The 27076-nt window shown below is 38.5% G+C and overlaps 1 protein-coding gene across 1 annotated transcript in view; it reads left to right on the forward strand.

Annotated features, from left to right (window-relative positions):
* Window positions 1-27076, forward strand: part of SAMSN1 (SAM domain, SH3 domain and nuclear localization signals 1) — a 153134-nt gene that overhangs the window by 14394 nt on the left and 111664 nt on the right. Inside the window, exons 4-6 of the mRNA XM_061629497.1 lie at window positions 4196-4232; window positions 8722-8759; window positions 19026-19112. Coding sequence (XP_061485481.1) covers window positions 8738-8759; window positions 19026-19112 — 109 coding nt within the window. The 5' untranslated portion in view covers window positions 4196-4232; window positions 8722-8737. The remainder of the gene's footprint in view (window positions 1-4195; window positions 4233-8721; window positions 8760-19025; window positions 19113-27076) is intronic.

Genomic DNA, 27076 nt, shown 5'->3' on the forward strand with positions numbered 1-27076 from the left:
ACTTCACTGCTCACTCCTAATTCTAGGTCATTAATGAACAAGTTGAAAAGTACAGGTCCCAATACCGATCCTTGAGGGACTCCACTTTCTACAGCCCTCCATTGGGAGAACTGTCCGTTTATTCCTACTCTCTGCTTTCTGCTTCTTAACCAATTCCTTATCCACAAGAGGACCTCTCCTCTTATTCCATGACTGCTAAGCTTCCTCAGAAGCCTTTGGTGAGGTACCTTGTCAAACGCTTTTTGAAAGTCTAAGTACACTATGTCCACTGGATCACCTCTATCTATATGCTTGTTGACACTCTCAAAGGATTCTAATAGGTTACTGAGACAGGACTTTCCCTTGCAGAAGCCATGCTGGCTCTGCTTCAGCAAGGCTTGTTCTTCTATGTGCTTAGTTAATCTAGCTTTAATCATACTTTCTACCAGTGTTCCAGGGACAGAAGTTAAGCTAACTGGCCTGTAATTTCCGGGATCCCCTCTGGATCCCTTTTTGAAGATTGGCGTTACATTTGCCACTTTCCAGTCCTCAGGCACAGAGGAGGACCCGAGGGACAAGTTACATATTTTAGTTAGCAGATCAGCAATTTCACCTTTGAGTTCTTTGAGAACTCTCGGGTGGATGCCATCCGGGCCCGGTGATTTGTCAGTTTTTATATTGTCCATTAAGCTTAGAACTTCCTCTCTCGTTACCACTATTTGTCTCAGTTCCTCAGAATCCCTTCCTGCAAATGTTAGTTCAGGTTCAGGGATCTGCCCTATATCTTCCACTGTGAAGACAGATGCAAAGAATTTATTTAGCTTCTCTGCAATCTCCTTATCGTTCTTTAGTACACCTTTGACTCCCTTATCATCCAAGGGTCCAATTGTCTCCCTAGATGGTCTCCTGCTTTGAATGTATTTATAGAATTTTTTGTTGTTGGTTTTTATGTTCTTAGCAATGTGCTCCTCAAATTCTTTTTTAGCATCCCTTATTGTCTTCTTGCATTTCTTTTGCCAGAGTTTGTGTTCTTTTTTATTTTCTTCATTCGGACAAGACTTCCATTTTCTGACACTTACAGACCCACCGTTAAAGACTTTATCTTGGAAGACAATCTTACTCGGCCACGAGTGATCACCAATGAATGAATGAATGAATGATGGGAAGCATCAGAATGGCATGGGGGGTATTTTTGATTTAATACTGCAGAATGCAAAAAGTTTATGCTGACTATAGTATACAGACACTCTTGTGGCTGTATAATAAAGAATAAATCTGAATTCATCCTGATTTGCGTGCTCAGTGGTAATACATCTTCCCATTAAACATTTGTTCATCCCACACTTTTCAATGCATTTGCCATACTTTTCAATGCACTTTCCTAACCACCAGAAGTCAGTTGTTTTTTAAGTGAATTCATTGCGCAAATGTAAACTGCCACTATGCACTTGAATCCCTCCCGCAAAATGCTGACAATCTGGATCTAACATGTTAGGAGCTCCACAAGCCAATTTCTCCTCCTCTAATATTCCATTGCCATTTTACAAAAGGTACTCAATAGTCAATAGCTCCTGTAAACCACTGAGCATGCTTAGTCCTCACTGAGCAGTGTTGGAGCAGTTTTCTGTGCTCTTTCTTTTAATTTATAAAGTTGTGTACTTCTGCATATCTAGGGGGCCCCTCTAATACAGGAATGGGGAACCTGTGGCCCTCAAGATATTGTTGGACTGCATGGCCAATGCTAAGAGACAATGAACCTGTATGGATGGTGAATGACCGCAAATAAGATGGATGGAAGGATGGAAGAGATAATGGGAGTTGTAGTCCAACAACTTCTGGATGGCCATAAGTTCCCCACCCCTGTTCTAGTATAATATATAAAATAATACAGAGAGACACATTTAATTGTCTGAATAGGTAGTTTTCTGGTTCACATTAAGAAATTGTTTGTAAATGTGTTCAGGGATGGAAATGATAGCTGCCAATAGAAATCAATGGAGAAATCCAAGTTTTTAAAGGTATATATAGTGTCTTGCAAAAGTAATCAGACCCCTGACCAGTACTCTCATATTACTGAATTACAAATGGTACATTGTAATTTTGTTCTGTATGATATTTTATTTTTAAACACTGAAACCCAAAATCAAAGGTGACATTGTCGGAGGATTTTGGCTGATTCTTCTTGGCAGATTTGCTCCAGGTCATTCAGGTTGGTTGGATGTCGCTTGTGGACTGAAATTTTCAAAGAGTGCCACAGATTCTCAATGGGATTGAGATCAGGACTTTGACTGGGCAACTGTAGGACATTCACCATTTTGTTCTTGAGCCACTCCAATGTTGTTTGGAATCATTGTCCTGCTGAAAAGTGAATTTCCTCCCAAGCTTCAGTTTTTTAGTGGACTGAAGCAGGTTCTCTTGTAATATTTCCCTGTATTTTGCTCCATCTAATCTTCCTTCGATTTTAACAAGATGCTCATTCCCTGTTGATGAGAGGCATCCCCACAGCGTGACGCTGCTACCACCATACTTCACTGTAGGGATAGTGAGTCTTGAGGCATGGACAGTGTTAGGTCTGTGCCACACATAGCGCTTTGAGTTTTGGCCACAAAGTTCTATCTTGGTCTCATCTGACCACAAAACCTTTTCCCACATCACAGCTGGGGCACTCTCATGCTTTCTGGCAAATGCCAGATGTGCTTTCAGATGGTAGTTTTTGAGTAATGGCTTCTTTCTTGCCACTCTCCCTTACCAGTGTTCTGGTAACAGGCCAGTATTATGCAGAGCTCTTGATATGGTTGACTGGTGCACCATTAATCTACTCCCAGCCACTGAACTCTGTAGCTCCTTCAAAGTGATTGTTGGCCTCTCTGTGACTTCTCTCACAAGACTCCTCCTTGTTCGAGCACTGAGTTTTGAGGTACAGCCTTTTCTTGGAAGTGTCTGGGTGGTGTGATGCAGCTTCCACTTCCTGATTTGATCCAGTCGTGCTCACTGGGATATCCAAACACTTCGATATTGTTTTGTATTCTTTTCTTAATTATGCATTTGTATTATATTATCTCTCACTTCTGTAGAATGCATCTTCATCTTCCTTCAGATCCAGGGCATGCCAGGGCCCTTGGGCACCAGCCTGTCCTAGTGCATGCACGCATGGACACACGCCCCACCTACCTACCTACCAACCAACCAGGTGGGGGGGCAGGAAGTCAGGCAAGCAAGTGAGCCAGGGGCAGGGGAGGGCAAGCAGGGGCGGGGCAAGGGTAAGTGAGCAGGGGGAGAGGGTGAGTGAGTGAGCAGGTGGGGGGAGGGTGAGTGGGCAAGGGGGAGGGGGAGCAAGGGAGCCAGTGGGAGCAGAGGGTGAGCGAGAAAGTGAGTGGGGGGGTGGGGAGAGCAAGCAGGGTGAGTGGTGGGAGGGTGAGTGAGTGGGGGGAGAGGGCGAGCAAGCAGGCAGGCAGGGGAGGGTGAGCGAGGAAGCCAGCAGGGGCAGAGGGTGGGCAAGTGAGCAAGCAGGTGCTGGCCGGCGAGCCGGTGGGCAGCTCCCTCCCTGCGATCCTGCTGCGGAAGGGGAGCACTACTCCCCCACCATAATGAGGGGCCCTTCAGGGGCCACTATGGGCTGTGGGGGCCTCAGCCAGGGCCCCACCTGGCCACCCTTTGGAGCTGGCCCTGTTCAGATCCTTTATTTTCCTTCAGATCCACAGACTGACCAATGATCCTTCAACAGAGGGGTTTTTATCCTGACAATGTGACAGCAGCTTTAATGGTTACAGGTGGACGCCAATGGTAAGGTAATTGTGGCCTCGATAGGGCAATTTGTTTCATCTGTGTAAACTGGGAGCTTCCACAGCACAGGTGCTGAATACTTATGCAAACAACATGTTTCAGTTTTTTATATTTCTTACAAACATTTCCCAACATAAAACCAATGTCACTTTACAATAATTGATTTTAAGTTTCAGTGTTTCAAAATAAAATATCATACAGAACAAAATTATAATGTACCATTTGTAATTCAGTAATATGAGAGCATTGGTCAGGGGGGTCTGAGTACTTTTGCAAGGCACTGTATATGTGTGTGCGTGTGCGTCTACACACACATATACATACATAGATATAGACAGATAGATATATGCTATATATCTATAGACACATATATAAATAAAACATTCATTGTTTTAAAAATTTGGAAACTAACCAGTTCTTTTTGCCCCCAAAGGAATTTTCTGATATTGAGAACACCCTAATGAAAGACAGTAAGTGGAAATAACTTATGCTATGTTCTATGCACAGCTTCCAGTTTTGTCTAGCCTCAATTCCTTTTATTGTTTATGATTTTCCCCTATATGTGACAATCCTATTGCAGTTTGAATATTTACATTTACCTTGTGATACATTACTAGGTTTTTTTCACAATTGTGTTTACAAATCTTTCTCTTTATAATAACTGAAGCAGAGACATGAAAACTCAGATAGTTAGTAGTCATTAATCTGAGCATGAGTTAACCATATGTCTGTTTTTTTCTGAAAGACTTAAATGGTAACCTGAGTCAGAGCATGCTTGTACCATTGACCTGATGATCTTCTTTTGAATTTTTCTTCCCCCCAATGCACACTAGTTTTCATAATGGTTTGGATTAACCACCAAGCCAGAGTGTATTTTATCAGGCATTTCTGTGACAGCAGCTTAGTTGGACTAAGATGCGTGTGAGCCAATCTTTTGATTTGTGCTAATGATTAGTATGCGTATTGAAGAGCTGGATCAGAAGAATTTGAGCTTGTGACAGAATTTTGGGGAACCTTCCATTGCTACCTTATTTTGAAATATCTAATAGAACAACCTTATCAACAGACCCGTGTATATGGGACCAATATGCAAGGTCAGCCCAAGACATCTTGCTGTTTGAGGTGGAGCATCAAATGACACCATCTCCCCTTCAAGACACACAGGATCCAAGGCCAGCCAAGTTATCTTGGCACCTGAGGCAGAAATTTCCCCAAGTACCTCTCTCTTTACCTGGCAGTGATATACAGTAAATAAAAAAAATACAATAATTGATAAATTAAATAAATAACAATTTGTTGCCTTTCATGACATGCCAAATCAGCTGCCTGAGATGGCCACCTCACTTTACCTAATGGTGGGGCCAGCCCTGCAGACACTTCAACTACTGGGCCAACTGAATTCCTGGATTGGTATGACTGATGATTCCATTAAACCCTATTTAGGCCATCACTGTTATCAACAGACAAAATACATTTTACAACTTCAGACTCAAGATGAAGGAAGGGAAACAGGATTGTTTGTCTTATTAGAACTGCAATCCGTTGACAGAAATACTAGTTGATGTACATTTCCCCAGTTACAAGCATTCTGTTCACTTTTTTTTTTTTACAATAATTTTTATTCAAATTTTCATAAAACATACAAAACAAAATCATAAAACATTCAAAGACAAAAAACAAAACAAAACAAAAATGATTAAACAAAAAAATAAAATGTTGACTTCCCATTTGTCGCAGATCAAATCAGTTGTAGGTCTACAATATATAACAATCCTGTCTCTTAAATTATATTATAAAATCACTTTCCTCCAGTAGTTATCTTAATTAATCATCAAATCTCATAAACATTACTTTATTCTTTCCACAAAAAGTCAAAGAGAGGTTTCAATTCTTTAAGAAATATATCTATCAATTTTTCTCCAAATAAACATGTCGATTAATCCATCTCGTTAATAATAATAATAATCTTATTGTCATAACCATAGTCCAAATAAACATATCGATTAATCCATCTCATCAAAATCTGTTAGGTCCAATAATTTCAATAGCCATTATTCCATTATCCATATTAATTCCATCTTCCATCTTCAATAGTCCTGTTAAGTCCAGTAATTTCAGTGTCCAATCTTCCATTATCAGTATTCCATAATAATCTTGCTGTCATAGCCATAGTCATATAATAAGAGTCTGATGGGAATTTCCTCTATCCCAAATATTTTCTTGCCATCCATTCTGAATAAGTTGCTGAAATATTGTTGTAAAGTCATATCTGTGTTCTTCTCTTTTACAAAATGCACTGGCTCATCTCTTGAGAGTTTTTCCATTGTCACATGGCTGCAGTTAATTCCATAGATTTTCTCTATATCAAGCTCCATCACGTCATTCCAGTCCAGAAGATTATCCAAGCCATTGATAACTTTATCTCTAATATCTTCATTAATTTCTTCAGAGATAACGTTAAATTCCAAACAGTAGATTTTATTTCTAATATCCATAAACTCCAGATCTTTTTCCAATTCCACATTTGTTCCAATCTCCAGGGCTTGTATCTTCCCTTTATTTTTTCTTTTCTCATCTCTGATCTCATTCTCCTCTCTCACAGGATCCCCTATTTCTTTAAGCTCCTGCGTCATTTTGCTCAGTTCAATTTTCAGCTCCTTACTGCCCTGTCACAGGGTTTGTTTCGTTATCTCAATCTCATCCATTATTTTCTGAAACATAATTACTTCCAGATTCTCAGCCACTTTCTTGATTGCCATTTTTAAAACCACAAAAACAAAACAAAACAAAAATAAAGAAGAACCACTTCTTATTTCAGCAACAATTGGGTTAATATTCCAGGCTTGATGACATCACAGTATAAACAGAGCAGCCTGCCTTATCTCTCTATGTTCAAGAACACAAAACAAATTTAGTTCCCAGCATCAAAACAGTTAGTGGCGTCGTGAAGAAGCAGATTCGTCAAAATAAAATAGACCAAAAAGAATAGTCCCAGACAATATAATGTTCCTCGGAATAGAAATCCCTCTTCTGTTTATATCTTTAGAATGCACTTCCAGGACAGCTTTTTGCAATAGAAACAGAGATAAGCTGTTAATTTTGTGAATAACAGAGAAGAGTTCTAGCTCACCCAGAAGTTCTTTAAAGCTGACTCATTTGACAAATCTCTTTTTGCTGCAACAATTTAAACCAAGTAAAAAAAAGAATAGAAAGAAGGGTGCTTGCCTGTTAGTCCGTTTTCTCTTTGAAGAAAAGATAAACGTATCGCATTAATCAGATAGAGCTTGTTCGGAAGTCCGTCCGGCATTGCTGGCTGGACCTTTTCTCATAAATTAATGAAATCCAGTCCTCCCAACAAAAATAGGCTTTTGAGGTTGATCCCTACGTTTCTCCCTGCCCGGGAGAAATTTCATCAGTCAAAAAAAATGTTCTGACTGATTTATATCTGAATAAGCTTCTTTTGAGGCGGGAGCCCGTCTCCAAAGCAGGCACAAGCGAAGTCACCCTTCCCGGAAGTCCACAAGCATTCTGTTCACTTAAGTGGTTTTTAAAATGTTTTTACAAGGATTTGGAGAAGTACCTGATGTGAGGGAAACCTGCATTAATTCCAGAACAGGGCTGAATTTTGGCATAAGTTGTTCTCAGGCAATTGGTTGCATAGTGCCTGGTCTAATGCTCTGTACTACAATAGCAGCACGGTATAGACTGAGGTGCGTGACTTTTTTCTGGGGTGATGGGAGGGAACCTTCTGTATCTATAAGAGTAGTGCAGCAGAGAGAACTTTCTTATCACTGAATATTTATTTTAGGGATTACTACTCCATACCCATCAACAAGTTCCTAATCTATAGCCTAGTGCCAAAGCACATACTTTGCATGCAGAAGGTCCTAGGTACTATTCTTTGCATCTCTAGGAAGTGCTGGGAAAGACTCCTGTCGGAAATCCCAGAGAGTGATTTGGCATGTAGGTAATATTAAGCTTGAAGGATCAATAATTTGACTTGGTGTAAGGCAGCTTCCTGTGTAACCTAAGTTGCAATGTAAACAAAATAATTAAACAACATAGTTTAAAAGAGCAGCAGAAATAAAGCAAATACAAAACTACATTTTGAGAAGCATTTCATAGCAAAGTTCTGAAATTCCCTTTTCTGTACAACTATCTTAAATATGTAAGAGTCTTGTTCTGTTTTGCATCCAATTACTTTATTGAAACCCCTGCATTCTCCTGGATTAACAGAGGGAGATAGCCATGCTATAAGGGGCAGGGCAATAGCAGTAGTAGTCAATAGCGCTTCATTGCTGACACTGGAGAACAGCCACTGTGTACCAGAAGTGCTGCACCAAGTGCTGGCGGTGGAGACAATGACAGGGATGAAGGAAAGGGTAGATCTGTTCCTAGTGTGGAATCTTATGTGCCATATGAGCACCTCTACCCAACTACTGCTGAAACAAATTTGGGCTGATGTTTAAAAACAATGCTTTTAGGGGGATTTTGAGGGGCAGAGAGGGGTCACACTTGTCTCCTCTAGGGCAGTGATTGCTGAGCAATCCAGATCTTTGAATTTGTGTGTATAATAGCTGACTCACCCACTTATTACATATAATGAATAATGTAAGTCAATTATTTGTGAATGGTGTGCAACCTGAATGAGTCATGCTCCCCCTGTTAGGTACATGCTTGGCAATGAATAATAGATGCGAAGAAAATTAAGCTCAGTTTGAGTCTAATTTTCTCATTCAATTAGGGTTAGCCGTATGATAAATGATGTAGAGTCCTATGGCAAATTTATTATGGTATTAATTTTTGTAGGGTATAGCCTATTTTATCACAAAGCTCCATTGTTAGAGTGTACAAATTCCATTCAAAGATAGCAGACTAAAACCTTTGTTCAATTGTTAGAAGAACTAGGTGGAAACTATTGAGAATTGATGACTCTCTATTCTTTTTATCTCTTCCTAGGTCCATCCAGAAGTCCATGTCAGAAAATGAAGCATTTGGTTAGTAATTCACTTTGTGTTTTGTTTTGGCTTTTGTATTTTTTGTCATGCAAATAAAGGAACACCCATGTCCTGAATACTTGTAGTCAAACAAACCAAGCCAACTATCTGATGGAGGTTGTGTAGTATTTGTTGGAAAATACAGTACATGCATACAAAATACAATTATGGGAACATCTCAGATTTTAATAGAATGGATACCCATTTATTTTCTGTTAAAATATCTATTTTCATTTGCTTGTTCAAGCTGCATGCATGACTAGAGAAATTTCTTTTGTGAAATATCAACAGCTGTTGATCAGAGATCATTATTTTCATGTTTGATTATGATGGTCTGAATATCCTATTTTAAACAGCTAGCGTTTAAAAATAAATCATTTTCTATATATTCCAAATTGTATATCTGATTTATTCATAAATTTAAAATACATTTTACTGAATATGGAAATAAATAAAAACATAGCAATATATCATAAAGAGCCTATTGACTTCTCTGTGAGATTTGCAGTTCAGCAGGATTTGCATCCATTCATATTCTATCTCACCAGATGACAATGAACAGATAACATTTACAGTAAGAAAACTTTCTAAAGACAAAATTATGGTTTTTACTGCAAACATCTGCATATTTTATGACACCATATTATTGCTGTAAAACTCATAGATATAAAATGCCCTTGTCATATCAAAAACTATTTCTTTTATTTTTCTACAAATGGAGGATTTAAAACAACAAAAATCAAAACTAAAAGGAATTGTACTACTGTCCAGAAGTGAAATCACAATAGTTATTTCACAGATAACGAAAGTATTTCATAGTGTTAAGGAGTTCTTACTACAGTCTTGAAGTCAATATATACCATGAAAGAGATGTAATCATATTTCTAAAAAATGTACCACACTAATACATGTTAAAACCATAAACATGCGGATAGTTTGAATAAATTGGTGTGGCATCCTTAAGGCAAAAATAATGGAGCATTTGTCCTCATAAAACTTTCCTAGGGATTTTGAGACTGAGGGTGGTGTAGCAGTTAGAGTGTTGGACTGGGACCTGGGTGACCAGGGTTCAAATCCCCATTTGGCCATGAAGTTTACTGGGTGAACTTGATCATTGTCTCTCATACTAACCTACCTCACAGAGTTGTGAGGATTAAATCTGGAGGAAGAGAACTATGTTTGTATGCCACCTTGAGCACCTTGGAGGAAACGTGGGATGTAAAGAAAGAAAGACAATTTCAAATGCTGAAGTTGACTTTTGAAGAATGCAAGTGGATACCAGCTTGCTGTCCAACACAAGTTTCTCACACCAGCATTCAACTTGTATTTGGCAGCTTTGCAAAGTTGATTTACAGGCTATGTTGCCTGTGACAGCTGCTTCTCTTTTGGGCTATTTTTCTGGGCTATATTTACCAGGTGGATGCAAGCAGGGTTGCTGATCCTGAAGGGGGAAACACCAAGGGGAAGCATTCCTTAATGGGGACCCACTTTGAGGGTGATGCAACAGCCATCTCCTTAACATCTGGATAGTGTGAAGCTGGGATGTAATTCCTCTGGGGCTTTTTGTATTTGGATTGTAGTAGCTTTAAGAACAACACGTGGGGTGACTTGTGTATATGGGCCAGGGAGGTTATTGGTGCCTCCTTTCAAGAGGAAGTGATCCCAGGCTGCCTAAAAGAAGCCATGGTAAGACCACTCCTGGAAAAACCATCCCTGGATCCAGAAGATCTAAATAACTATTGACTGGTATCAAAGTCCCCTTTCTGGGCAAGATTCTTGAGCAGGTAATCACTAGCCAGAGTCAGGCACTCCTTAGATGAGGCTGATTTTCTGGATCCATTTCAATAATTGTTTAGGCCCTGTTTTGGTATCACACAGGCCTTAGTCACCCTGTATTGGAAGAGATGCATGGGAGTGTGACCTGGTTGATTCCTCTTGATCTCTCAGTGGCTTTCAATACCATTCACAATAGTATCCTTCTAGAGTGACTTTCCGAGTCGGGAGTGTGTGGTATTGTTTTAACTTAGCTCTGGTCCTGCTTGGATGGCTGACTCCAGAAGATGGTGCTTGAGCAGTATTGTCTGGTTCTATGCAGCCTTCAGCATGGGGGTTCTACAGGATTAGATTTTATTCCCCATGCGATTTAACATCTAAGGAAACCACCGAGTGGGCTCATCCTGAGTTTTGAAATGTGTTGCCATCAGTGTGCTGATGACACACAGCTCTATTTCTCCTTTTCATCTCGAACAGGTATGGCAGTGGATGTGCTGAACCACTGTGATAATGGACTGGATGAGAACCAACAAACTGAAGCTCAATCCAGATAAGACAGATACAGTGATACTAGGTGATTCCTTGATTTCAGATAGATGGTGTGCAACTTGTTCTGGATGGGGTTTTACTCCCCATGAAGCATCAAGTTCAGAGCTTGGGGGTATTCCTAGATCTGTCACTGTTACTGAAAGCCCAAGTAATCTCTATGGCATGGAGTGTCTTCTGTCAGCTTTGGCTTGTAGCCCAGCTGTGGCCCTATCTAGATGGAGATAGCTTGGCTTCTGTGGTGTATGCTCTGGCACCCTCTAGGTTAGATTACTGCAGTGTGTTATGCATTGGGCTGCCTTTGAAGTTGGTTTAGAAACTGAAGCTAGTGCAGAATTCAGTAGCCATGGCTTGGGACCCCAATACCTAATAGACCTCCTCTTCCCATACAAGTCAATGCGGACCCGCTTCCCGGAAGTGAGTGCTCAGCTGGTGGCCGTCTCTGAGAGATCTCTGTCTCAGAGGAAGCTTTTTTCAGATTAAAAACCAGTCAAGAGGAAACTTTGACTGGCTTAAATGTTCTCCAAGGCAAAGGTGAACCGAACAGATTATCCACAAGACTTCGTTGAGCTGTCGGCGGCTGGAATTGATCAGGAATTCCCTGAGATAAGAAGGCATACCGATCGGCTGAAGACGAAGTCAGGACTTCCAACAAGCTGTACTGAAAAAAAGCGAGACGTTTTTCTTCTTCTTAAAAACGTTCTATAACCAGCGAGCCTCCTTCTGTCTAAATCTTATCATTTGGCTTAAATTACTACAGTAAAAGGGATTTGTTTACGAATCAGCAATTGAGAAACCTGGGTGAGTCATACTTTTTCTCGTTTAAATAAAATTAAGGAAGAAAGAAAATGTAAACAACTTATTTTTTTTATGACAAAAAGCTGGCCTGAATTTGGAATTATAAAGATTAAAACGGATGAGAGGCAACTTGATTATTTGATGGAAATATATTTGGGACTATTTTTTTCCTTGGATTACTTCTTTTTGGGCGAATCTGCTGTTCGTGCATGTTACTAATTGCTTGGTGTTGTGAACCAGAATTGTTTTGCATTCCTGGACGTAGATAAGAATATTAACTCTTTTGTTGGTGGAGGAAAAAAAAAAGAAATAGACTGCCTCTAGGTTTGGGAACAGTGGTTAATATCAGAAATTAAAGGCTTTTTTTGAGAATGACAACCAGAAAAGCAGCTAAGGCTCAGGAGCGAAGAGGTTCAATTGATCCACAGGATGGGGCTGTATCCCCAGATATGTTTCAAAAAATAATGGAAGGTATTAGTGATCTAAAACAAGAAATGAAAATGGAATTGAAAGATATAAAAATCATATTAAAATACAAGTGGATGAGATTAAAGGGACAATTGGGCAAATAATAGAGGATGTAAAAAATACTAAAGAAAAGGTACAAATCTTGGAGAATAGAACAGACATATTAAATCTGGAATTAGAAAAAAATTTGGACTACATGGCTGTGATTGAATTGAGAAATAAAGAACATTGTTTGAGATTCCGTGCAATTCCTGAGGAAACAAGTGAAGATATCAGAGATAAAATTGTTAATGCCTTAGTAAAATTTTTGGATTGGAATGAAGATCAGATGGAATTTGAAATAGATAAAGTTTATAGAATTAATTCCAGATATGCAACAATGAAAAAAATTCCAAGAGATGTGCTTGTTCACTTTATAAAAAAGAGGACCAGAGATATGGTATTACAACCACACTTCAACAATACCTTTAAAATTGATGGCAAGGAAATACTGGTGATGAAGGAAATTCCTATTAGACTTTTACGTAAGAGAAAAGAATATGCTTTCTTTACAGAAAAACTTAAGCAATGCAAAATTCAGTTTAGATGGGATGTTCCAGAAAGAGTGATTTTTACATTCAGACAACAGAAATATCGATTGAATACTGTTCAAAAAGCAAGGGATTTTTTGAGAAAAGCTTCAAAAGACATGGAAGAAGATAAACCCAAAGATATGGATATAATTCCTGGGAAACAAAGTCAACAGGAACATGCAGAGGAGGGAAAGGAAGATGATGGATTAAAGGGAGCATCAGGTACATTTTAAAATACACGATTAAAGATGGATTACAAATATCTAACTTGGAATATAAATGGAGCCAACACGGCGCAGAAGAGAAAGAAAGTGTTTCATTATTTGAAAAAATTAAAATTGGATATAATTTGTTTACAAGAAACTCATATTAAGAAGAAAGATTCCAAATATTTGATTTGTAAAAATTTGGGCGAAGAATTTATTTTGACTGGATTAAAAAAAAATGGTGTTGTTCTTTACATTAACCCACAATTGCTTCCTAAATTGATATTACTGGATGATAGTGGTAGATTTGTGGGAGTTGAAATTACTTTACAGGGCATAAAAACTTTGATAGTGGGTATTTATGCCCCTAATGAAGATAAAACAAGGTTTTACACAGGACTTATGGAAAAATTGTCAGAGTTTTCATATGATCATTGGTGTGTCATGGGTGATTGGAATGGGGTAATCTCACCAAAGATTGATAGACTTTCTGAAAAAAATATTAAAGAGACACAGGGTAAACTACCAAAGATTTGCTTTGAATTGATGGAAAATTTAGAATTGGTGGATACCTGGAGATATATAAATGATAACGCAAAGGAATTTACTTATTTTTCAGAAAGACATAAAACATTCTCGAGGATTGATATGATTTGGATGTCTAAAAACTTAGTGAAAGACATTTTTAAAATGGATATATTACCAAAAACTTTTTTGGACCACAATCCTGTGATATTAACTTTCAAAAAAAAAAATCTTGGATTTAGATGGAGACTAAATGAATCCTTATTACAGAATGATAAAGTAGTACAAGAATGTAAGAAGAAATTAAAAGAGTTTTTTGAACATAATTTACATAAAGGAACAAATGAAAATATTGTCTGGGATACAAGTAAGGCATTTATGAGGGGATATTTTATTAAATGTAACTCTGAATTAAAAAAAAAGAAACAACAGAAAATGCAATTAATTTTGGAAGAAATAAAACAAAAAGAGGAAGAATTGAAAAAGAATCCAACTAAAGTTTCTATTGTAAATCAAATTAAAATGTTACAGAATCAAGTATCAATGCTGACAGTTAGAGAAATGGAAAGGAAACTAAATTTTGCTAAACAAAGGTCTTTTGAATTTGCAAATAAACCGGGGAAATGGTTAGCATATAAATTAAGAAAAGAACGTCAAAAAAATCTTATTTTAAAGATACAAGAAGGAGATGAGATGCTGACAGATAATGTAAAAATCAAAAAGGTTTTTCATCAATATTATTCAACATTGTACAAGTGTCAGGAAATCCCATCTGAAAAAATAGAAGAGTATATATCTAAACAGAATTTGCCTAAAATTACAGATTTTCAGAGACAAGTTATTAATGGTCCTATCACGTCAAGAGAGATATCTGAAGCTATAAGCAAAATTAAATCAGGAAAGGCGCCAGGACCGGATGGGTTATCAGCAGTGTACTATAAATGTTTGGAGGAAGAACTCTTGTTACCTTTACAGTATACAATGAATTCTATTTTGCAAGAGGAGAAGATACCGGATAGTTGGAAAAATGCTAACATAACATTAATACCTAAAGAGGAGCAAGATTTAACTAAAACAAAAAATTATCGGCCGATATCTCTATTGAATAATGACTATAAAATTTTTACAATGATTTTGGCAGAAAGAATGAAAATAATATTGCAACAATTTATCCAGGAAGACCAATCGGGGTTTTTACCTAAAAGACAATTACGTGACAACGTCAGGAATGTTTTGAATGTGTTGGAATATTTAGAACAACGAAATGATAAACAAGCAGCTTTGATTTTCTTAGATGCTGAGAAAGCATTTGATAATTTGAATTGGAAATTTATGTTTCAGGTTTTGGAGCAAATGGATTTTGGAGACAATTTTATAAAATGGATTAGATCGATTTATACATCTCAGAAGGCTCAGATAATTGTTAATGGAGATTTAACGGATTCATGTGAAATACAAAAGGGTACAAGACAGGGATGTCCATTATCTCCCCTTCTATTTATTCTGGTCTTAGAAGTGCTGCTTAGAGATATAAGGCAAGATAAAAGGATTTCGGGACTAAAGATAAAAAAAGAAGAATATAAACTGAGAGCATTTGCTGATGATTTGATAATTGTATTAGAAAACCCTTTGGAAGGAATTAATGCATTGATTGACAAATTGAAAGAATTTGGACCGTTAGCAGGATTTAAGATCAACAATCAAAAAACAAAGATGCTGGTGAAAAATTTATCTTTAAGGGAACAGAAAGAGTTAATGGACAAGACAGATTTTACAATAGAGAAAAAGTTGAAATATTTAGGTATTATAATGACAAATAAAAATTCAAAGTTGTTTCATAATAATTATGAAAATTATGGACAGAGATTAAGAAAGATCTGCTAAAATGGGATAAACTACAATTGTCATTAATGGGTAGAATATCTGTGATAAAAATGAATGTATTACCGAGAATGATGTTTCTGTTTCAAGCAATACCTGTAATATCCTCTGACTTACCTTTTAAACAATGGCAAAAAGATATCTCTAAATTTGTATGGCAAGGAAAAAAACCAAGAGTTAAATTTAAATTACTACAAGACGCCAAAGAAAGAGGAGGACTGGGATTACCAAATCTGAGTATTTTGCTGCCTGTTGTTTAGTCTGGATAAAGGAATGGATTTTATTGAGGAATAAAAGACTATTGGATTTGGAGGGCCATAACCTGAAGTGGGGATGGCATGGATATCTATGGTATGACAAAGTAAAAGTAAATGTAGACTTTAATAATCACTTTATAAGACGTCCTCTGTTGAAAATATGGAATAGATATAAACCAAGGTTCTATTCGAAAATACCATTATGTGTCTCAAGTCAAGAAGCTTTTTACAGAAGAGAAATGGCTGGAAAAGAGAAATGGTTAACTTATCAAGAACTATTAGAAAATGTACATGGAGAATATATAATGAAAGAGAGAGAACAACTGATAAAGGAAGGATATAGTTCTCAATGTTTTGCCTATTTACAATTGTTAGACAGATATAAAATGGATAAGAAAATGTATGGGTTTGAAATAAGTAAATCTGATTTTGAAATAGGTTTGTGTACAAATGATGAAAATATAATTGCGAAAATGTATAAACTCTTGCTGAAAATGGATATGGAAGAAGAACAAGTAAAAGAGTGTATGGTAAAGTGGGCAAAAAATTTTGGTTATAACATACAAATGGATCAATGGGAAAATATGTGGAAAAAAGGCTTGAGATTTACATTATGCTATAATCTTAAAGAAAATTTCTATAAAATGATGTATCGTTGGTACATGACTCCAGAAAAGTTGTCAAAAATGTATAGTAATGTTTCTAATGTTTGTTGGAAATGTAAACACCAAGAAGGATCATTTTATCATATGTGGTGGTTGTGTAAAAAGGCAAAATCATTTTGGGCACAGATAGGTAGGATGATGCAAAAAATTCTAAAGATAAATATTCAGTCAAAACCAGAATTTTTTTTATTGGGTTTTATGGATAAACAAATAGAAAAGAAATATGGAAGAATAATATTATATATGATTATGGCAGCAAGATTATTATATGCACAAAAGTGGAAAATGGAATCAACACCAACAACGGAAGAATGGCTATTGAAATTAATGGACTTAGTAGAGATGGATAAATTGACATGCTTACTTAGAGAAAAATCGACAGACACATTTCTTAAGGAATGGAAGCCTCTCTTAGACTTTTTGTTGAAAGATCAAAATAAAACGATGATATTGGGATTTGACGATTAACTAAGATAACCTATGGAGAAAAGTGATCCTGTATGTATATATTAAGGGACAGGTTTGATATATATTATATACTTATAGCTGATCTGCGACAAATCGGAAGTCAACTATTTTTTTTCTTTTGTTGTATTGTTATGTTTTTGTTGTTTGACTTTGTTTTGTTTGTCTTTTGAAAAATTTGAATAATAAAAAAATAATTATAAAAAAACAAGTCAATGCGGACCCAGAGGTCATCATCACAGTCCTTTCTCTCTGTGCCCCTCCAGGAGGTCTGGAAGGTGGCAATGAAGGAACAGGCTTTTTTGGAGGTAGTCTCTGCCTTTGGAATGTTCCCCCCCAGGAAGGTTCACCTGGTGCCAACGTTAACATTTTTTGTGCCACATGAAGACATTCCTAAACTCCAGGCATTTAAATATTAATTTTGTTGTCATTCTCACTGTTGTTTTATTTCAAATTATTTGATGATCATGGTAATGTTGAGGGGGAGGAGATTTGTTTATGATTTATTATTAGTGGATGATACTCTTGGTTTTTAAATGTTTTTTGTATGAATTATATTTGTATGAATTTTATTGCTATAAGTCGCTTTAAGACTTTTTTGAAGAAAGTGTTACATTAAATTAATTAATTAATATTCCCAGCTCATAGCAAATGAGACAGCTGCCTTGTCACAAGCAGAACAAAAAAAAAATTGTATGCCACTATTCAGTACCCCATTTCCGATTTCACTTATTTTTAATTGTAGTTTTTATAGATGATTGCCTTAATACAGTTAATTACCCATGGATGTCTCTGCATTACAGTTTTGAAGATATGTGTTTCATATGTGCTTCTAATGCATGTCTGAACCATGCAATCCATGGCACACATTCCTCCCCAGACGCTAATCACTTACACCGTTGATGGGGGAGATTGTGGGACCAGTTTAGGATATCTTGCCTGCATGGCAGCATTTATACTTGCAATTCCCTCCCCCCCTTTTTCCTGATTTGTCTATTTTCTGGACTTGTTTTTGCACTAAAATGCCAAATACACAACGGCTTGGACCTTAAGATATAATAACTTAAGAAAGTTCATGGAAGGAAAGCTTCCCATCCTTCCCTCCTATGTAACACTGCTCAGGACTCCCCCTCCAAACCTCTGAAGACATTTTTTGATAGTCACAGGTGACAGTGGGGTGGGGGGAAGAGACATTCTTTCCATGAACTTAACTTGTCTTAGGATACAAGACAATGGTTCACTTCACTCATAACAATAAGCCAAACAATGGCTTAACACAAAGACGTGAGTGTGCCGGCTTCCAGGGGAGATCACAGCCACTTTGCTCCTCTTCTGGTCCTTTGCTTGTTCTTCTGGAGTGAGATGAATCAGACAAAGCAGGCACAATCTCCTCTCCAGGAATCCAGGAGTTTGTGGTAGCCATGGTTTGGCTAGTGTTATGTGTGAACCAGGTCAATATATGTTGCCATGATGTAAAAACCTATGCATCTCATCCCTTATGTACCCAGTGGTCATTGCACTCTGCAGGAAAGGGCATCCTGCACAGATACCATCTTGTTAGGAGGTCCATTCCACACAGTGTTAGAATCAGGCCTTTAGTGTGGCAGCATCTACCCTTTGGAACTTCGTCCCATTGCATATTGGACAGGCACTACCTCTATTGTCTTTTCAGCATCTGTTGACAAAGATCTTTATTCCAATCAGTATCTGTATTGGATTTGAAAGTATTTTTATATATTAATGTTTTTATTATTTTTACATATCCAATTTTTAAATGGTTCATAATATGCAATTGTACTGTATATGTTTTTATTGTATTGTGAAATTGCTTTGAGATGCTTCATAAGAAGCAGTTAATAAAACAAACAAACAATATATTGGCCCTTGTAGTAGTGTAAGGTCTCTCTGAGCTAGTAATATGGATCTGAGGATTAAACAAAACATTATGCATATGCATTATGTCATTTGGTCAAAACCTTTTCCACTTTAAAAGCTTTATCACCCGTTGGAATTGGTTGATCTGCATCCCAATGCTAATTGTGTAGAGTTTTCAACCTCTTCACTACTATTATATGAATTCAAGAATCTGCTTTCTTTCTTTCACTTTTAGATAGGAAAAATGTGAATGGCATACTCGGGCAGCTTCCCAAGAAGCAAGAGAATGATTTGTACTTCGGAAGGCACTGTCAGTCTGAAGGTAATTGCAATACGTTTTTCAGCTGATTTTGCATTTTCCACAAAACATTTTAAAGGGCACAGGAAAACAGTGAAATAATTTGTCAAGACCTCTGGTGGGGAGGGCTGACTCTTCCCCAAGGGAAAGATACGCACTTTAAATAAAGTGGAAAGTGGAAACAAGGAACTGCATGGCTTCTATTAAATGCTTCCTGTACATTACTTATCAGTAGAACATAAGAAGAGCCTGCTGGATCAAGCCAGTGGCCCATCTAGTCCAGCATCCTGTTCTCACAGTGGCCAACCAGGTGCCTGGGGGAAGCCCGCAAGCAGGACCCGAGTGCAAGAACACTCTCCCCTCCTGAGGCTTCCAGCAACTGGTTTTCAGAAGCATGCTGCCTCTGACTAGGGTGGCAGAGCACAGCCATCATGGCTAGTAGCCATTGATAGCCCTGTCCTCCATGAATTTGTTTAATCTTCTTTTAAAGCCGTCCAAGCTGGTGGCCGTTACTGCATCTTGTGGGAGCAAATTCCATAGTTTAACTATGCGCTGAGTAAAGAAGTACTTCCTTTTGTCTGTCCTGAATCTTCCAACATTCAGCTTCTTTGAATGTCCACGAGTTCTAGTATTATGAGAGAGGGAGAAGAACTTTTCTCTATCCACTTTCTCAATGCCATGCATAATTTATACACTTCTATCATGTCTCCTCTGACCCGCCTTTTCTCTAAACTAAAAAGCCCCAAATGCTACAACCTTTCCTCGTAAGGGAGTCGCTCTATCCCCTTGATCATTCTGGTTGCCCTCTTCTGAACCTTTTTCAACTCTATAATATCCTTTTTGAGATGAGGCGACCAGAACTGTACACAGTATTCCAAATGCGGCCGCACCATAGATTTATACAATGGCATTATGATATCGGCTGTTTTATTTTCAATACCTTTCCTAATTATCCCTAGCATGGAATTTGCCTTTTTCACAGCTGCCGCACACTGGGTCGACATTTTCATCGTGCTGTCCACTACAACCCCGAGGTCTCTCTCCTGCTCGGTCACCGCCAGTTCAGACCCCATGAGTGTATATGTGAAATTAAGATTTTTTGCTCCAATATGCATAATTTTACACTTGTTTATATTGAATTGCATTTGCCATTTTTCTGCCCATTCACTCAGTTTGGAGAGGTCTTTTTGGAGCTCTTCGCAATCCCTTTTTGTTTTAACAACCCTGAACAATTTAGTGTCATCAGCAAACTTGGCCACTTCACTGCTCACTCCTAATTCTAGGTCATTAATGAACAAGTTGAAAAGTACAGGTCCCAATACCGATCCTTGAGGGACTCCACTTTCTACAGCCCTCCATTGGGAGAACTGTCCGTTTATTCCTACTCTCTGCTTTCTGCTTCTTAACCAATTCCTTATCCACAAGAGGACCTCTCCTCTTATTCCATGACTGCTAAGCTTCCTCAGAAGCCTTTGGTGAGGTACCTTGTCAAACGCTTTTTGAAAGTCTAAGTACACTATGTCCACTGGATCACCTCTATCTATATGCTTGTTGACACTCTCAAAGAATTCTAATAGGTTACTGAGACAGGACTTTCCCTTGCAGAAGCCATGTTGGCTCTGCTTCAGCAAGGCTTGTTGTTCTATGTGCTTAGTTAATCTAGCTTTAATCATACTTTCTACCAGTTTTCCAGGGACAGAAGTTAAGCTAACTGGCCTGTAATTTCCGGGACCCCCTCTAGATCCTTTTTTGAAGATTGGCGTTACATTTGCCACTTTCCAGTCCTCAGGCACGGAGGAGGACCCAAGGGACAAGTTACATATTTTAGTTAGCAGATCAGCAATTTCACATTTGAGTTCTTTGAGAACTCTCGGGTGGATGCCATCCGGGCCCGGTGATTTGTCAGTTTTTATATTGTCCATTAAGCTTAGAACTTCCTCTCTCGTTACCACTATTTGTCTCAGTTCCTCAGAATCCCTTCCTGCAAATGTTAGTTCAGGTTCAGGGATCTGCCCTATATCTTCCACTGTGAAGACAGATGCAAAGAATTCATTTAGCTTCTCTGCAATCTCCTTATCGTTCTTTAGTACACCTTTGACTCCCTTATCATCCAAGGGTCCAATCGCCTCCCTAGATGGTCTCCTGCTTTGAATGTATTTATAGAATTTTTTGTGGTTGGTTTTTATGTTCCTAGCAATGTGCTCCTCAAATTCTTTTTTAGCATCCCTTATTGTCTTCTTGCATTTCTTTTGCCAGAGTTTGTGTTCTTTTTTATTTTCTTCATTCGGACAAGACTTCCATTTTTTGAAGGAAGACTTTTTGCCTCTAAGAGCTTCCTTGACTTTGCTCGTTAACCATGCTGGCATCTTCTTGGCCCTGGCGGTACCTTTTCTGATCTGCGGTATGCACTCCAGTTGAGCTTCTAATATAGTGTTTTTAAACAACTTCCAAGCATTTTCGAGTGATGTGACCCTCTGGACTTTGTTTTTCAGCTTTCTTTTTACCAATCCCCTCATTTTTGTGAAGTTTCCTCTTTTGAAGTCAAATGTGACCGTGTTGGATTTTCTTGGCAATTGGCCAGTTACATGTATGTTTAATTTAATAGCACTGTGGTCACTGCTCCCAATCGGTTCAACAACACTTACATCTCGCACCAGGTCCCGGTCCCCACTGAGGATTAAGTCCAGGGTTGCCGTCCCTCTGGTCGGTTCCATGACCAACTGGTCTAGGGAATAGTCATTTAGAATATCTAGAAACTTTGCTTCTTTGTCATGACTGGAACACATATGCAGCCAGTCTATGTCCGGGTAGTTGAAGTCACCCATTACTACCACATTTCCTAGTTTGGATGCTTCCTCAATTTCATATCTCATCTCAAGGTCTCCCTGAGCATTTTGATCAGGGGGATGATAGATCGTTCCCAGTATTAAGTCTCTCCTGGGGCATGGTATCACCACCCACAACGATTCTGTGGAGGAGTCTGCCTCTTTTGGGGTTTCGAGCTTGCTGGATTCAATGCCTTCTTTCATGTATAGAGCGACTCAGCCACCAATACGTCCTTCCCTGTCCTTCCGATATAGTTTATATCCAGGGATAACCGTATCCCACTGGTTTTCTCCATTCCACCAGGTCTCCGTTATGCTCACTATATCAATGCTCTCCTCTAACACCAAGCACTCCAGTTCTCCCATCTTGGTTCGCAGGCTCCTAGCATTAGCGTACAGGCACTTGTAAGCAGTGTCTCTCTTCAAGTGTCTTTGGCACTTGTGGTTAGGCCTGTGGTAATTTTGCTCTTCTGAATTTATATCCTGTGCCCCTGCTCTCACAATGCCTACTTCTAGGCCTACCCCTTTTAAAATTTCATCATTTCTTTGGTTTTTATCCCAGGGGGGAGGTTTATTCCGAACCGGACCTTTCTCAGCTCCTGTCGGGTTTCCCCCCTCAGTCAGTTTAAAAACTGCTGTGCCACCTTTTTAATTTTAAGTGCCAGCAGTCTGGTTCCATTCTGGTTCAAGTGGAGCCCGTCCCTTTTGTACAGGCCCGGCTTGTCCCAAAATGTTCCCCAGTGCCTAACAAATCCAAACTCTTCCACCCGACACCATCGTCTCATCCATGCATTGAGACTGCAAAGCTGGGCCTGTCTGGCTGGTCCTGCGCGTGGAACCGGTAGCATTTCAGAGAAAGCCACCTTGGAGGTCCTGGCTTTCAGCATCCTACCTAGCAACCTAAATTTTGCTTCCAGGACCTCACGGCTGCATTTCCCCATGTCATTGGTGCCAACGTGCACCACGACCACTGACTCCTTCCCAGCACTGTCTACCAAACTATCTAAACGACGGGCGATATCCGCAACCTTCGCACCAGGCAGGCAAAACACCTTGCGGTCTACACGCCCATCACACACCCCACTGTCTATGTTCCTAATGATCGAATCACCCACTACAAGGATCCCTCCACCCCCTGGAGATATATCCTCGGCACGAGAGGATAGCTGCTCATCCCCCAAGGAATGGGTCCCTTCTAAGGGATCGTTTCCCTCTTCCTCAGCTGGATGCTCTCCTTCCCCGAGACCATCGTTCTCCATGATAGCAGGAGAGCTATCATCATTGGAGTGGGACACAGCTATAACGTCCCTGAAGGCCTCCTCCACACACCTCTCTGCCTCTCTCAGCTTTTCCAGGTCCGCCACCTTGGCCTCAAGGAAATGAAGTCGTTCCCGGAGAGCCAGGAGCTCATTGCACCGAGAGCACACCCACGACTTCTGTCCAACAGGCAGATAGTCGTACATGCTGCAGGCGGTGCAAAACACTGGAAAGCCCCCACACCCCTGCTGGCTTCTTACCTGCATAGTTTTGTTTAAGGTTTATTACGTCAATGGGTGGAGACTGTGGTTTAGTTGAGGTCAGGGAACAGACGGGCAGAGTGGGGGGCCCTGGCCTCCTCACTCTGCTGCTTAACTCGCCTTGACGCTTTGTCAGCTGGGGCCTTGGAGTTCGGAGGGAGTCTCTGGGAATACTAGTATTGGGACGTTACTGGTGGTTGCCTAGCAGGGGGATCTGTTGAGATCTGTGCTAGAGCGGGGAGAGAAATCATAAGAGAGAGCGGTCCGGACTGGTGGAGTCCCTGGTGGTGCCTAGAGACAGGCAGTAACCACGAGCAGGTAGGAACCTGACAGGGAGAGCCAGGGAAGGATGCCTCACAGTGATCATCATTACATCGCCCCTTTAAGTCGTCGTATGGAACAGTCTGAGAGTATATTATGTAAGAACTTTGCTGAACTAAGTGCATCTGGTTAGAGCCTGAATGAGATATCATGTAGGAACCCATGCATGCTGCCTTGAGTTCTATGATGGAAGAAAATGGGATACAAGTATACTTAAACAATTAGTATTATTGCAAAACCCTAGGGAAACACTAAGCTTTGTCTTAAGGATGATTATATTGCATATTTAAAGTTTATTTTGATTTATAACATTACATTACCAAAAATGTAATAATGGCAACTGTTACCGGCATTAACGTTTTGAGAAAGTGTAACAAAAGTTTTCCAGAAAAGTAGAATGTTTAGACTTTCTGCTAATGCAGCTATGGTAGGCTATACAAATTTCATTGCCATTCATATTTATTTATTTATTGAACTTGTATACCGCCCCATAGCCGAAGCTCTCTGGGCGGTTTACAGAAATCAAAAACATTAAAACAAATACACAATTTAAAACACATGTTTTTAAAAGAATTTAAAACACAAATTTAGAATTTAAAACAATATAAAAACAATTTGAAACACATGCTAAAATGCCTGGGAGAAGAGGAAAGTCTTGACCAGGCGCTGAAAAGATAACAATGAGCTCCATGCAAGTGAAAAGGTTTGGGATTGAGGTGTTAACTCACTTTAGCTTTTGGCTGAAATATATCAGCCAACAGCATCTAACACAAACTAAAGGGGGCTTTAAAAAAATGGTCATCATGCCATATGACAAATAAAAGAAAGGAGAAATAAATTAAGGCAAAACTAGACTTTCCTGATTATAAGTATATGGCACACTTTAAGGCTGGGACCGGGGAGGGCAGCTATGAGAGAACTAAAAAAGGTCCTCAAATGCAAAGATTATCACTGAACACTAAAGTCAGGATAATTCAGACCATGCTATTCCCAATCTCTATGTACGGATATGAAAGTTGGACAGTGAAAAAAGCAGATAAGAGAAAAATCAACTCATTTGAAATGTGGTGCTGGAGGAGAGCTTTGCAGATACCATGGACTGTGAAAAAGACAAATAATTGGGTGTTAGAACAAATTAAACCAGAACTGTCACTAGAAGCTAAAATGATGAAACTGAGGTTATCCTACTTTGGACACATCATCAGAAGACATAATTCACTAGAAAAGACCATAATGCTGGGGAAAACAGAAGGGAGTAGAAAAAGAGGAAGGCCAAATAAGAGATGGCTTGATTCCATAAAGGAAGCCACAGACCTGAACTTACAAGATCTGAACAGGGTGGTTCACGACAGATGCTCTTGGAGGTCACTGATTCCTATGGTCATCATAAGTCGTAATCGACGTGAAGGCACATAACAACAATAGAAATTGTCCACAGTTCTAAATGTTCTTCATTAACAGAAGAAAGGTAAGTAATGTTTCCCCTTTGCTATTCATTCCTAATCAGTTTAAGCCAGTTGTAATGATATAGATATACTGGGATATCCAAATTATAGTGGATTTGTTACATCTGCCTTGGTATCCAGTTCATTTCCAGGCACAATTCTAAGTGCTGGTTCTAGCTTATGAAATCCAAAAACCTAACTAAAGATTGATGAGCCACCTGTTTTTCCTACCTTTATTTGGGACTGTAAAATTGGAAAGTGGGTTATTAAGCACTTGGCAAATCACAATACATTCTGCAATTCAGCTTGGAGTTCCATACAGCTGCAGCATTGCTGAGCATTAACTAGCCAGCAGATCAAAACTCTAATGCTAACTGAGTTTATTCAGAAGGAAGTCCCATTTAAAAACTCTCAAGAGATGAGCCAGTGCATTTTGTAAAAAAGAAGAACAGAGATATGACTTTACAACAATATTTCAGCAACTTATTCAGAATGGATGGCAAGAAAATATTTGGGATAGAGGAAATTCCCATCAGACTCTTATTATATGACTATGGCTATGACAGCAAGATTATTATGGAATACTGATAATGGAAGATTGGACACTGAAATTACTGGACTTAACAGGACTATTGAAGATGGAAGATGGAACTAATAGGGATAATGGAATAATGGCTATTGAAATTATTGAACCTAACAGATTTTGATGAGATGGATTAATCGAAATGTTTATTTGGACTATGGTTATGACAATAAGATTATTATAATTATTAACGAGATGGATTAATCGACATGTTTATTTGGAGAAAAATTGATAGATATATTTCTTAAAGAATTGAAACCTCTCTTTGACTTTTTGTGGAAAGAATAAAGTAATGTTTATGAGATTTGATGATTAATTAAGATAACTACTGGAGGAAAGTGATTTTATAATATGATTTAAGAGACAGGATTGTTATATATTGTAGACCTATAACTGATTTGATCTGTGACAAATGGGAAGTCAATATTTTATTTTTTTTGTTCAATTATTTTTGTTTTGTTTTGTTTTTTGTCTTTGAATGTTTTATGATTTTGTTTTGTATGTTTTACGAAAATTTGAATAAAAATTATTGTAAAAAAAAAAAAAGAAGGAAGTCCCATTTATTTCAGTAAGACTTACTTCCATGTAAGTATGTTTTTGATTGCAGTTTTAATGATTCACAAGCTAGGCATAAGTGAGATGAAATCCAAGTATACCAGCTTTAAATAGCGTTTGAATCATAGTGGTGGTCTTTAGGGAGAGTAAAGATGTTGAGACTATGGAAATCAGCATAGAAATAAATAATAAACCTTCGCTGCATGATTTCAAACAGTAAAAACTCATGATGATGGTTAGAAATACATCTGAAAGAGCTTCCCATGTGAGAAATGGAAGAACAATATATGTTTATACTATAGTCAAGGGACATAAACATTCTGACCTTATTAGTGTCTGATGTACTCTAAGGATCCCCAGCACCATCACAGCTATTTTAAATGTGTACATCGTACCAAAGAGGCAACGAATATTTTAAAAGCTGACTGGTTGTTATAAGTGAATGGAAGAGTGCAGGAAATAAGACTGAAACTACCATTTCCATTTCCCCAATGCAGTAAAAATATTCTAAAGGTTCTTACCATGTTTCATTTTTTATATATTTGTACGTTATTCATTTTTATTTCCAATGAAAACATATAAAACTATTATTAGGCTCTTCATGTAATTGTCTTTGTAATTTTCTAAGTCCTCCCCGGACAGAGATGAATGAAGATTTTCTTATTTGTGAACGGTTTCATTTACTACAAGGAACAAGGATAGAGGAAATGACATGTCAGGTAACTTTGAAACTGTAGTGTAA

Source organism: Rhineura floridana, chromosome 5, assembly GCF_030035675.1.
Source record: "Rhineura floridana isolate rRhiFlo1 chromosome 5, rRhiFlo1.hap2, whole genome shotgun sequence".
Lineage (NCBI taxonomy): Eukaryota > Metazoa > Chordata > Lepidosauria > Squamata > Rhineuridae > Rhineura > Rhineura floridana.